Source organism: Falco punctatus (genome assembly GCF_963210335.1).
Source record: "Falco punctatus genome assembly, chromosome: 3".
Lineage (NCBI taxonomy): Eukaryota > Metazoa > Chordata > Aves > Falconiformes > Falconidae > Falco > Falco punctatus.
In genome coordinates this window covers 28,555,069-28,567,279 of record NC_137582.1, presented here as the reverse complement: position 1 = coordinate 28,567,279, position 12,211 = coordinate 28,555,069, and the positions used below count along the sequence as shown (strand labels likewise).

At 43.7% G+C, this 12,211-nt stretch overlaps 2 protein-coding genes across 2 annotated transcripts in view; one reads left to right on the top strand and one right to left on the bottom strand.

Annotated features, from left to right (window-relative positions):
• LOC308060258 (uncharacterized protein) overlaps window positions 1–11,377 on the top strand; it is a gene marked incomplete at its 5' end in the record, with an annotated part of 39,400 nt that extends 28,023 nt beyond the window's left edge. Inside the window, one exon of the mRNA XM_080378725.1 lies at window positions 1–11,377. This exon is cut by the window's left edge and continues 21,717 nt beyond it.
• Window positions 11,163–12,211, bottom strand: part of YWHAZ (tyrosine 3-monooxygenase/tryptophan 5-monooxygenase activation protein zeta) — a 27,797-nt gene continuing 26,748 nt past the window's right edge. The window contains exon 6 of the mRNA XM_080378074.1: window positions 11,163–12,211. Within this exon, the coding sequence (XP_080234200.1) occupies window positions 12,152–12,211 (60 nt within the window). The 3' untranslated portion in view covers window positions 11,163–12,151.

The following is a 12,211-nucleotide window of genomic DNA, read 5'->3' as shown; positions in this document are numbered from 1 at the left end:
CAGCTCGCTGCAGACAGCTTTGAATTAATGATAAGAACATGCCCAGGTCCCATTTGCAGGTTCCCTGAATGCTTTTTTCCGCTTGAATACTTACTCGTGGCAGCTTTGCATGTCATTTTGCTTTAGCGTTCCGCTGGGTGTGTATGACAGGTTGAAACATCAAGGGTTTATTATCTGCACAGCTCCTCTGTTCTATTCAGAGATTATGCTTTTGGCAAGAAATAGCTTCTGGAGGCCCCGAGGTGTCTGCGGGCAGGGGGTCACTGCGGGCAGGGTCTATGGAGGGTGCAGCTGCCCCTCTCCGGCTACATAAGCACAGAAGTGAGAGAAACCTGGAGGGTTCTGCAGCAGCTCCCTGCTGCTTTCCCTGCCGCTTGGCAGCGAGGGAACCGGTTATAAAAACACCGGGGTTTGCAATCTCCCTGCTCCTCAAGCCATGGTCTCCAGCCATGCAGAGGGTGCCCTTTCTGGGAGCTGCTCGCACGTGTCAGCTCGGCAGCGCTGCTGCAGCTGCCCGCTCCCCGGGACACAGGTTTTCAAGCATATGCAGCCTGGTGTTGGTGTGGGGGAAAAGGACAGTGGGCAAGGCCATGTACGAGCACAAAGGGCTCGTACACAAAGGGGCAGCTCCTCCGCTTCCAGCCATCAAAAACAGGGACTCACTTGCCCACCAGGGAGGGGCATCTCCAGGGGATCCAATTCACCCTGCATCTGTTACAGCGGCCAGTCAGTCACCTGAGAAAAGGGTCCCTTTCTTTTCTGTTGGCTTTAGAGGGGGGGCACAGGGATTACTACCTATATCTGCACCCTGCACATTGACGCCTGCTCCTGGAGGCAGGTGGAGGCAGCACTGCCACTCTGCCACCTCCATCTACAGTACCTAGTCCAAAGGTGAGATACTCTGGAGTTCAACACTTTGGCCCGTTTTATGGCTTGGTGCTGAGGAATACCATCCAGGGGCCTTTCTGCTCAAAATGCTCCATTAGGCTGGATGCAGCGTTGAAACTGGGGAGCCTGACATCTTTCTTCTGCTACGTGACCTGGCACACCAGATGCTTGCTGTCATGAGACAGACAACGATGCTGTCCTACAAGCTAGGCAAAAAGAACAATTACAGGTATCTCTGGGCAGAAAACACATGTGTTGCCACTCTGCTAAGAGAGCTCGAGTTCATTACTTACTACAGAAAATGGAGTTTCAGCGTGGATTGCCCATAGCACTTACGTGCAGGCACCACGGCTTTAGTATTTAGGTCTCCGGACAGTTCTCCACTGAGTTACCTAGCAGATGGAGCTGCCAGGCAGTCACAGGCAGAGATGTGAACTCCAGCATCGCATCCAGCCTCTGGAGGAATTCTGCAGATGCCAGACAATGGCTGAGAGCATAAGCTCCCCCAGGGCATGTGTTCTGTTTGTCTCTGCAGAGCCCAGCCCAGCATTTGCTGCCATTATCAACAGCACAAACATCTCCTAAGAGATTTCCCTCTTCTCTCAGACAATTCTGCATTTTCTGGCAATTCTGAGAAGCAACAGACCCTTCTCTTGTTGCACCTTCCTCAGCTACAGAAGAGCCCAACGTCTACATAGCATCCTCAGGCTCTCCATCAGAGATGCAGCTAAAGGTGGGTGTCAGATACTTCCAAGCAGTAGCTCTTAAGTAACTACAAATGGTTTTCCATCAACGGCACAAACAGCATTTATCATTTTTTGCAAGGTAGATTTTACTTCTTGCTGTAATATGCTAATAACATTGCATTAGGGTATCTGATAGCTTCTCCATCTGGGGTTTTTTTCTTTCTTTTTTTTTTCTTTCTTTTTTTTTTCCAGTTTTATCTTCAGCTGCATATGGTCTTAGCATAAGGAGTTTAAGTCTATGACACAACTGGAAGCCTTAGCACATGCCACATGAAAGACAAGACATAATTAAAGAGGATCCAATATCACAAAAAATAAAATTACACTCCATTCTGTAGGGCTAACAACTAAAAGAAAAATGTATCATCAGAATGTAACAGACATTTCTTGAATCAAGAAAGGGTCATCTGACTCACCCCTCTTGGACATCTTATTTCCTCATAAAAGATACTTAATTGATTCTTTAATTTGTCCCAGGAACCTTGTTAGGGAGAATGTGACATAGCTTTTGCTCAGTATGTGGCATTAAGTCTGCTCCAAATTCAGCTTACATTTCCTAAAAAATATCTGTGATTTTCTGTAAGGTTTAGATAACATCTTGAAGTTTCTCACTTGCATAATAAATACTTTAATCAAACATTTCAATTAACAGATCTCTTATATGAATTTAAGTCAAACCTGGCAGCCCTGCAGACTGAAGTCCATGCTTTAGCCAGGGAGCAGGAGCAGGAGCAAGGCGGGCAGCCACTTTGAATGTCTCTGCCAATGTCTCAGCTGTGACCCTTAGGGACAGCTTTTAAGGACCAAGAAGAGTTTAGGCTTCCTCATTACCCTTCCAAGAAAATGTAATTTCCTGTTGTCACACCACAAAACCGAGAGAGCACCAGTGACAGATGGTGTGACTGCAGATGAGAAAGAGCTGGGCTGTTTGGTCAGCCTTTGATGGATGAACTTTGTCATCACCACTCTGCACCGGACCCCTGTGGGGAATCCATCCAGCTCCTTGGGGGTTCATCACTTGCGCAATGCCTTCTAAAGCAGAGGAGGAGCTGACAGGCAGGTGAAGCAGGTTGGTCACATCATCTTCCCAAGTTCAAAAGAACTTCCAGGGAACCATTTTGGAATATTGCATCAGTGATGATGGGGATGGCCATAAATAGATGCTCTCCTGATGGCTCAGAACCAGCTCTCCATTTCACTGATTGACTTGTCATTAATATCATCAGCCTTGGATGGGATTTTCGTGTTCCAAAGCTTTAATGACCATAATGCGTTAACTGACTAATCTGAAAAAAATTACTTGGGTGTCCACCGTATCAGCCTGCGGGGAGGAGATCTGCGTGGCTTTGTCTTTCAAGTTATTTTGTTCAGTGTTTCAGAGAAGCAAGTCACAGGTGGGCATTCAGCCCTCAGCGCGCTCCTGTGTTCAGCAACAGCTGCTAAACACACAGAGCCCGGTCAGGATGCTCACGGGGCCAGGAGAGCAGCACGGCCTGAAAGGCAGGTGCAGCACAGGACAGAGACACCAAGCTCTTGAACTTCTTTGGGGAAGAAGAAAATTCCCTTTCATTTTGCAACACAATACCGTGTATGCAGTATTACCAGAAGAAAGCGAACAAACAACTCAGTAATTGGCTACCTTGTTTCATCTGTTTGATCGGGTAAAGGAAATAAGGAAGTATCTTGAAATTCAGAGACAGAAAATCCATGTTTTTTTTCGTCTGAGTAAAGTTTCTTAAGAAACCTTACTGGCTGGAACCAGCACGGCAACTTCTTCTTTACTTCCCTTTGTTGTCAATCCTAAGGTATTCCTTGGATAAAGGAGAAGGCGACTCATGAATCACCGTGGCTCTTTGGAGGTACGAGGCACATCCTGGTGAGGCTGCAAACTCATCACAAACTGCATGACGGTGATCACTGATAGCCACCCTCCCCCGCTGCACATACATTTTCTGCCACCACCAAACGTCCATCGAGGCATCAGTTTTAGCCTTTGACTTGACTTTCAGGTGGTATCCCTGATTAAATCCATTTTGACTGAAAGGCACCTTGGATCCATCCTTTACATTTCCATGAGTCTGGCACGTGAGGTAATGCCGAAATATTTAACATGGGATTTCTTCAGAGATTTCTTCCCCATTATAACATCACTTATCCCACCATAGACTCCCCACCGCATCCCAACCATCAGAGCTACTTCCTCCCCCTCCCTGAAAACCCACCAGTCCTTTCACTTTCTGCTTGCCTCATTCCATACCTCTTTCCCCATCTGCTTAACAGCCCTGGGGAGCCCCAGGGCCTCCTTAGGCAGTTTGTCTATCCCGGCTGACGGGAGCAGTGGTGGAAGGCAACGCATTGCCTCTGCTCTGCCGCCGGGCGGGTGGCAGGCAGGCACGGCTGGGGATTGTCCTTGGCTCATACACACGGCAACTGGGAATGTCAGGTCTGGTTCTGATTTTGCTTTGCAAGCATATTCAAAACCTTGGGCCGGGTATATACGGCAGATTCAAAAGCAAGTAAGGTTTAGTTCTGGTGCATATTATATCACTGTTCGAGTCACCGAGGCAAGAACTCCCTTCGCTGACCAACCCCTCGGGATAATCATTCTGAGCTCCTGCAGTAATGGAAAAGGAAAGACTGTTGAGTCTGTGATGATGTGCCCCAGGGCTCATCAGGCACTGGCAGGTTTTTTAGTGAAGAAAAAACAAAATTAATTAGGCACTTCCTTAGAACCCCTATGTGTGCAGCATTTGATATCTTTAATGGTGATGATGATGATGTCATTTTACAGGTTCCCCTATGACCTTAATTGCGACCTGTATTTCTACTGGGGATAACAGTACAACCAAACTCAAATGTTAATCAAAATCTCATCACAGTTTTGTAAGTAACGCAGGCCTGACATACGCTTAACATACAAATTCTTGATTTAGAAAAAGGCAGGGAAAGAAGAAAAAAGATACAAGTCAACTCTGCTTCTCTCTGAAGGTCACATTTATGCAATGATCCCATTTTGCAAAAGTCCAAACCATTTTTCTAGGTCACGTTCTGTCTAAAAATCCTCATTTATCAAGCCCACGTGTGAACAGCTTGCAAAACACCTCTCAGTCCTACAAAATGGCAGGGTCCCACAAACGCGCTACTCTCATCATCCTCACTGAAACGCTGAGGGCTGGCTCGGAAGCTGGGTCGTGTAATCTCCTATGTGCTTTGAGGTTAGAGTCTTGCTGCCTCACTTCCCTATCTCTCTCAACATGTCTTCTCACTTCCTTTTGCTGTAGTCTTGTTGTTAGCCTTTCCTTTGCTCACCTCCCCAAAGTATCTGTTCGCATTCTTTGTAAAATAATTATCTTCCAGAACACATAATGCCACAGACTTATTTGTCTTCCAGAATATGTAATGCCACAGACTTACCTTCCCTAACGTTTAAAAGCAAGCTATTTCTACATCCTTAGCTGTGCAACCTTGTTTTGTTGGGAGTTCAGCTCACAAGGCGTTTCAAACCTGGTAACATAGACTGGGAAAAGATGGACAGCACGCAACATTTGCTGTGCAAAAGTTAGACTTCTTCAATACTATGGATGGGTAGCAGGAAGTAAAACCCATCCTTGTGCCTTGGCACGTCAGGAGTAAAGTTCAAGCTATGCTAGAACTGCAGACTGGCCATCAACCTGCTTCATCCTGGAGGATATCCAAGCAACTGGATCCCATTCACATTGCAGATGTTCGCTGCTTTAGGTAATAGACTTACACGTCTGTTTTCCTGCTATTAAAAGGGAAGCACTTCAGTAACTGAGTAATGTTTGGTCTAGTCTAAGAGCCTGTCACCCCATCATGGCCATTGCTCGTGGATACACGGAATGATGAGAACACAGGAATCCATGAATGGTCTGGATTCACACTGAAATGCCTTACGTCATCCAGCTTGGGTGAAACCTCAGCTGTAAGTGTTAAAGAGAAAATCTTTCTCTACTTTGAACAAAACCGTGAAACCAAGTACAGAAATTCTGTCAGGTCTCAAAACATGCATACAGATGTTTTGGTGAAGTTTAGTGTTTTCTCTACAAAGCCTACAGCCCGTCACCTTTGGTCATCCCAGGACACATTAACCAACCGAGGCCACGGTACATCCTTACCTTTAGTCATAAAAATTCTCCTTCATGAAATGCCACTTGCTGAAAAACCAGAGACAACCTCACTGACCTGGAAGGTTCTCCGGTTCCTTTTGGCAGTAGGTGCTCAAATTCGATATGCTGATGCTAAATGGCTTAGCATTAACAGCAAAATAACTTAACTGCCTGCCCCAGAAGGTTAAACTATAAGAAGCCTCTTAAAAAACGCTCAGTGCAATGGATGAGCACTAGGTTCTGTGGCACAAGGTTGGGGATCAGCCTTCCTCTGTACTCGGCGTGTGGCTGTACAGCAGCAGGGAGCATCAGTGCAGGTGAGAACATTTGTAAGTATTACCTTTGAAATGTAAAGAAATAAAATTATCAGGTTTAGATGGAAAGAAATAACCTGATGGAATTACATTTGACATTCATCTACGAATAAAGATATTCTACCACGATAAGGATTTATACTTAAGCAATTCTTTCCCCTTTAAGGAACTTAAAAAATTCAGCAGCTTGGGAATTGGTGTCGCAGGTTCACACGTGTTGACAAGCTGTTATGCCCGCCTTACAAGTCACCTGGGGTCCACGGATGCTTGCCAGCCTGCCCGGGATGGTCTGCTGTGATGGCAGCTCAGGTGTATGGTATTTAGGTTTTATGTAGCTGGCACCAACGTACAGCAATAATGGCATTGTGAATGAATGCTTCCACTATGCAGATACCACTTTGCTCACCACAAATACATAGATTCCTGACTAAACGCTCCAGCTTTAAAGCGCTACAGCACAGTTTATACAACGGACTAGGATTAAAAGCAAGGAGAAGAAAGAACATGGAGCAAAAGAGAAACAGTGAGGAGTAATTCCTCCCACCAAAATCAATGTTTCTTGTCAGGCAAAAAATGGCTGGTCAACAGAAATAAATTGCTAAGTTGCTTCAGGGAAGCACATTTCTAGTTAGAAAAAAAAAACCCACATAAAAAACAACCACCACCCCCGCCCCCCAAAAAAAGAAAGAAAAAAAGCAAAAGAAAGGTAGACTGTGGTTAAAAAGACTTATTTTCTCCAACTATTTTCCAAGCCCTTTTAAAGACAAGCCCCAGACGTAATCCAGGGCATGACATACTTAAAGTTCTGTCCTTGAAATATTTTCTTTTTGTCCTCTCCCTCCCAGTCAGGAGTTACATGAAGTCATGCATCTGCAACAAATTACAGCATTCCAGATCTGCATCTAGCAGTTGAGTCTGGGGGCCCCGTATGTTTCAGCGTCCTTCAAGGCTCCTTTCAGCCACTACGATCTGACAATGTCTGGATGTCTTGCCCGGGCTAAGCATCCATCTAAGGAGCTGTGTTAGAAGTAGTTTCCTTAAAAAAAAATAAATAAAAAAATCTGCAGAACAGCTCTACCAGAAAGTTCTCCAAACATGTCTAAAACTGCCCTGCTCACTGCAGGAACCTTAGATGTTCCAAAAATGTGGGTTCCTGAGGGACCAAGCAAAACTGCACGGCTTGCACAGCGAACCTCCAAAGCCGTTAGAAACTCCTACTTCCAAGCCATAATTGTTGCTGTATTTTGCCTAGGAACAGAATCTGAAATTGCTGTTTTAGAACTAGAGAGAAAATGGCAATTTGGTATGTAGCATGACTGACCTGGCTCTACCCGGCACGCATTTCACTGCTGGTAACTGTTATTCCACTGGAAAACCAGCAGATGCATCCCTCATCTAAACCGTGGAGATGAGGGATGTGTAGCTGCAGCCACACCCCGTGGTCCGGTTCTCCCGCACCACCCAGTGCTAAGGGGTGACTGATACACCTGATGCCCCCACTCATCCGCAAAGCACATCTACAGCTCTAGAACAGTTTATTCTGCTTCAAGCACCCATTTAAAGACTGCTGGGCCTTGCACCTGCTGAAGCTCCCCGTCAGCCTTGCTGAGGAGAGGGTAGAAAGTAATCTGGCCCACAACTCAAGAAATTAATAATAATGTGAAGTGCTGACTCCCATAAAGCCCAAGGCGGATCTCCCATCCCGGGACCAGACCCGGGCAGCAGCCTCAGCTTTTTTGTGTTTTCAGCTGGAAAGTGAGTTACACAGGACAAAGTCTTTGGAGCGCTTTCCTGTCACTCATCTGCCAAAAGCAGAGCCTGAGGTGAGAGGGCCACAATGCAAAGGGCACTGAATTGAGCTTCATTTTCTGGATTCACGTTGTGTCTCATCATTCATGTTCCTGAATTTTTTAAAAAGCAGGTAGTTGTTATGGCAATTAGCGCTCGGTGGGTTTAACTTTTTTGTTGTTGTTTCAGACTAGGCCACAAGAAGATAGAAACAAAAAAAAAGGAGAAGAATCCTGAAGGCAAATGATTTTGTTACATAAAACAGCAGAATAAATGAGTCAAGCATCCTTTAAGCTAACCTCAAGAGTGGAAATGCATGCCTGGGACTCGTAACAACTAGCAGCCCCTACTACTACAGCTAATGGGCAATACTCTTTTTTCTAAGGGTGGGGTAGGCAAAATAATTATTTGCTATTATAGCTGCAACATTAATGCAAAGCCTTTGAATACACCTCAAAGGCTACAGTGGTTGTTTAGAATAGTTCTCGCTTTCCATGGTTTCCTTACATGAGTATCGAGGCACCTTAATGCCAAATCCATAGCAACTTCCCCGCTTCGAAACGGTACTTTGAGCAGCCATTTTCAGAAAGGCTGGGGTTCCCTATCTTCCAACAACTTTTAAGTGCACCTTGGAAGAAAATAAAGCTACTTACCACAAAGAAAACAACCGAGAGAGAGTTGGGAATAGAAGCCAAATCTTGACTTCCAATACATTTTCTTACCGATAGGGCTGTCCTTCCTTCCCTCCTCTGCTCGGAACCTGGAAATATCAGCCTGCCCGCACCTTGCTGAGACGCGAGTTACTGGAAATAAGGAAGCATACCCAGTCACAAAGGTGGCTTACCAACAGAAGGCGCAGCAAATTTAGCTACCTGCCTTCCAACAGGACCCGAAGCAAAAGGCAGGACAACAGGCAGGTGGTAACTGGGCTGTCAGAGGCTGCTTCTGCAGCATTTTGAACTCACATCTCTGAAGTTTCTGCACTGTTCCGGAAGCCTTCCCCGTGAGGAGCACACGGCTGGAGGGGGATGCTAGGCTGCCCTCAGCAACAGGTGCTTCGATTTGAACACCCCCAACCTCTTGTGTTGTTTTGCCTGTTCAACCTGTGCTGTCTACTCGACAGTCTGTAAGCACGATGCAGTTCCCACAAAAACATTCTGTATTGCAGATGTGTGCCGTGCTCATGCTGCACTGAAAGCTCCAAGAATTCCAGGCCCCTGAAAGTCTTTTCTGCTCAACGAAGCAGGAGGCTACCTCGCCACACTGGGTATGCACCACATGGAAAGCAACGCTGCCACGTTTTAGCAGGGCTACTGATGTCAGAACAGAGACCAAAAATACACAAAAATATCCTTGTAATAAAAGGAGGCTGATCATTCCGTACAGGAAATTTTTTTCATGATCAAGTAGTGCAGATGAGGAGCGGAAGACTGAAGGAAATGAAGGAAGACTCAGAGGGTGAACCTTCTGTGATATTTAACAGATCAGCTTAGGTACTGAAATAAAAAGGTGGCTTCCTTAAAAAAACCAAACACCACCACACACAAAAAAAATTCAAGGACCTCCTATGCAAAGATACCTTCATATTTTGTGTTTAAAGGCACAAGAGTAAAATATTTCTTCTACTGTTCCACTGGTCCTCATTTGATTATGTGCTTTTCAATTTTCAGTGATACCTTGATTTCTCCAGGTACATGGAGTAAATTTACATGACCCTATTAACTCAAATCTTTAACAGTTGGATTTAAAAAAAAAAACAAACCACAAGCATTTCCAGGTCACATTATTTCACATAGCTTACATTTAAATGTTTAGAGCAAAGTAGTTTACCATGCAAAAGTTGAAAGTCAAATCCTTTCAGTAAAGGAAGTAGGCAACATCTTCATTAAAGCTTTTCTAAGCGACACAACTCACATTTGCTATGGAATAAGCTATGGTCTTCCTTTTCTGAAAGTGGATCCAACATCCCCAAAGGAATTTTTTAGTCATGGTCTGCCAATTTGCAACACTTCCAGACTGGAATGCAGCCCTTTGTTTTGTAGATGTATTTGATTACTGCTTTTTCCTTTTGAAAAGTCCTTCTCGTATTAAAGAAGTCACTGTTACTTTTTTTCAGTGGTAATTGAGGGATATACTAAGGTCTCCCTTAGGAAGCCTCATTAACCTTTGCCCTCCATATTCTTCCCGTTCTTAATCAGATTCTAATTTTTATTACCTATTATAATGTATTATTACCTTTCCATTCTAGGAATAACTACTGTCCCTAACCGCTTTTTTTTTTAAGGATTAAGATCATCCTACCCACCTTTTCTATCAATCCCAATCCTTAAATTCTGGGACAAAGGGCTCAGCTGCTTCTAGAAACGTAACATAATTTCACTCGGAATGTGATGTATTTTAACCTTTTAATACTGAATTTCTGAAAATTCAGACCTGTAACTTAAGTCCACTGCACACGCAAAAAGGTAAGGCAATGGAGTTCATGTTCAGTGACTCGATCCATCTTACTGTTCCAGGTATCAGATTAACCTGGTGACACCCAAGATAACTTTTATACCCAAATAAACAGTATCTAAACCCAGAAAATACCTGCACTGTGCTTAAAGGTGCAGCTCAATCAGGAAAAAGGCCACTCAAGCTTCCCTCATGTTAACTACATAGATATAAGAATATTTTAATACAGTTCAATTATTTTCCGAGAGTCTCTGTTCTTGACAGAGATGCGATACTGTTTGGAAGCAAGTCTCAGTTTCCCTGTGATTATTTCAGTTTCAAACCACATACCTACAAGTGCCATAGTCGTTCTGTGGATACCACCAGTGCAGACCTCACTAGGCATGAGGAAAGGAAGAGCATCGTTACTCTGGGGAGCCTTTCCACAAACCCAGATGCGGTCTGTGAGCCCCCTGAACTCTAAAACGCCTGCTCAGTTCTCTTTTACAGAGCCAAAAGCAGCAAGCCTGGGGTTTCCATGTAAGTCTGCTCTTCGAGAACTTCATATGCCTTTTGCCATAAGTGTGGGGACTGTACATTTGTTAAGGTATCTCCAGTGGTCCAGCTGGACAGTCAGAAAACTGCAGGCATCTAAAAGCTGTAAACTAATTAATTAGAGCAATCTTAACATCAGATACGAAGTATTAAATCTTAACTTCCCTGAAATTAACTAAATGCCTAAACGTGTAACAATATTTTCCATAATAAAAATACTTCCCTGTTGAATTTGAGTATAACACTGCTATTACTCTAAAAGATGTGGCAAGACAGATGACATGAAATCTACACCAAAGGTAGTTGAAAACTCCATTCATAAAACTTTTATTCCACTTACATCAACTTAATACACATGTTCTGAACAGTTATGCTTGGATTGTTCATGAAAATTTCATAAGACATTAAACAAAGCTAGCCATCATCTCAAGTTATTTCCCTGTTAACTATTTTTACAGCACATGCATGTTAGGCAAGTATCAAAAAAAAATAATCACAAAAGCAAAAAACCTAAAAAAGTTAAATACATGGGTTTTTGTTTTACTGCTGTGCTCGATATACAGTGTCATTATGGATATCAAGCGATTCATTTTTTACTGCATCTTTACTTGTACATTTGTTCTTAGGTTGCTTAAACCATTTAAATACAAATAAAATGTGTAGCAAAAATAATGAAAGCAACAGCAGGTAACTTTACAAATAATGGAATGTGAACCGTTTCTCTGTCCTTCTCTAGAGAAAATTGCCTGGGTTATCAAACTGTCTTAAGGAACACTTCAGCTGCAATCAAAGATGTACACTTGATCGGTATATTCCACAGATTTCACATGTTGACTTGACATGCAATATCTATAGGACATCAGTTTATTCACAGCCATGCGTGCTCCAGCTTGAATACTCATGCTAACTACACCTGTGGCTGCAACTGATTATCCCTTTTTTCCATCACGACAGACCAATATGCAAGCAGTCATCTTTGCTTGACATAGAAAGCTGTTTTAACACTGGCCTTGTGGGAAGCCACAATGTACCAAAAGTACTATGCCAAACATGTAAAACTTGTATAAAAATTTCACAACCCTATATTGGCCACCTCAGATGAAAACAGGTAAATTCCCCAAATGTTAACTGGCTCTATTCCCCTAATATTAAACAAAACCACATGGGAAATATAGAAATCCAAATAGAAGTAACATAAACCTGTCAAATCGTAAACAAAAACTATTTGTGGGACAGCATGGATGACAAATGGTCTACTGTGTAAATTTCAGAATGAGGCAGACAGAAGTTGGAAGGCTGGTTAATTCTCCCCTCCTTCTCCTGCTTCGGCTTCATCTCCTTGGGTATCCGATGTCCACAA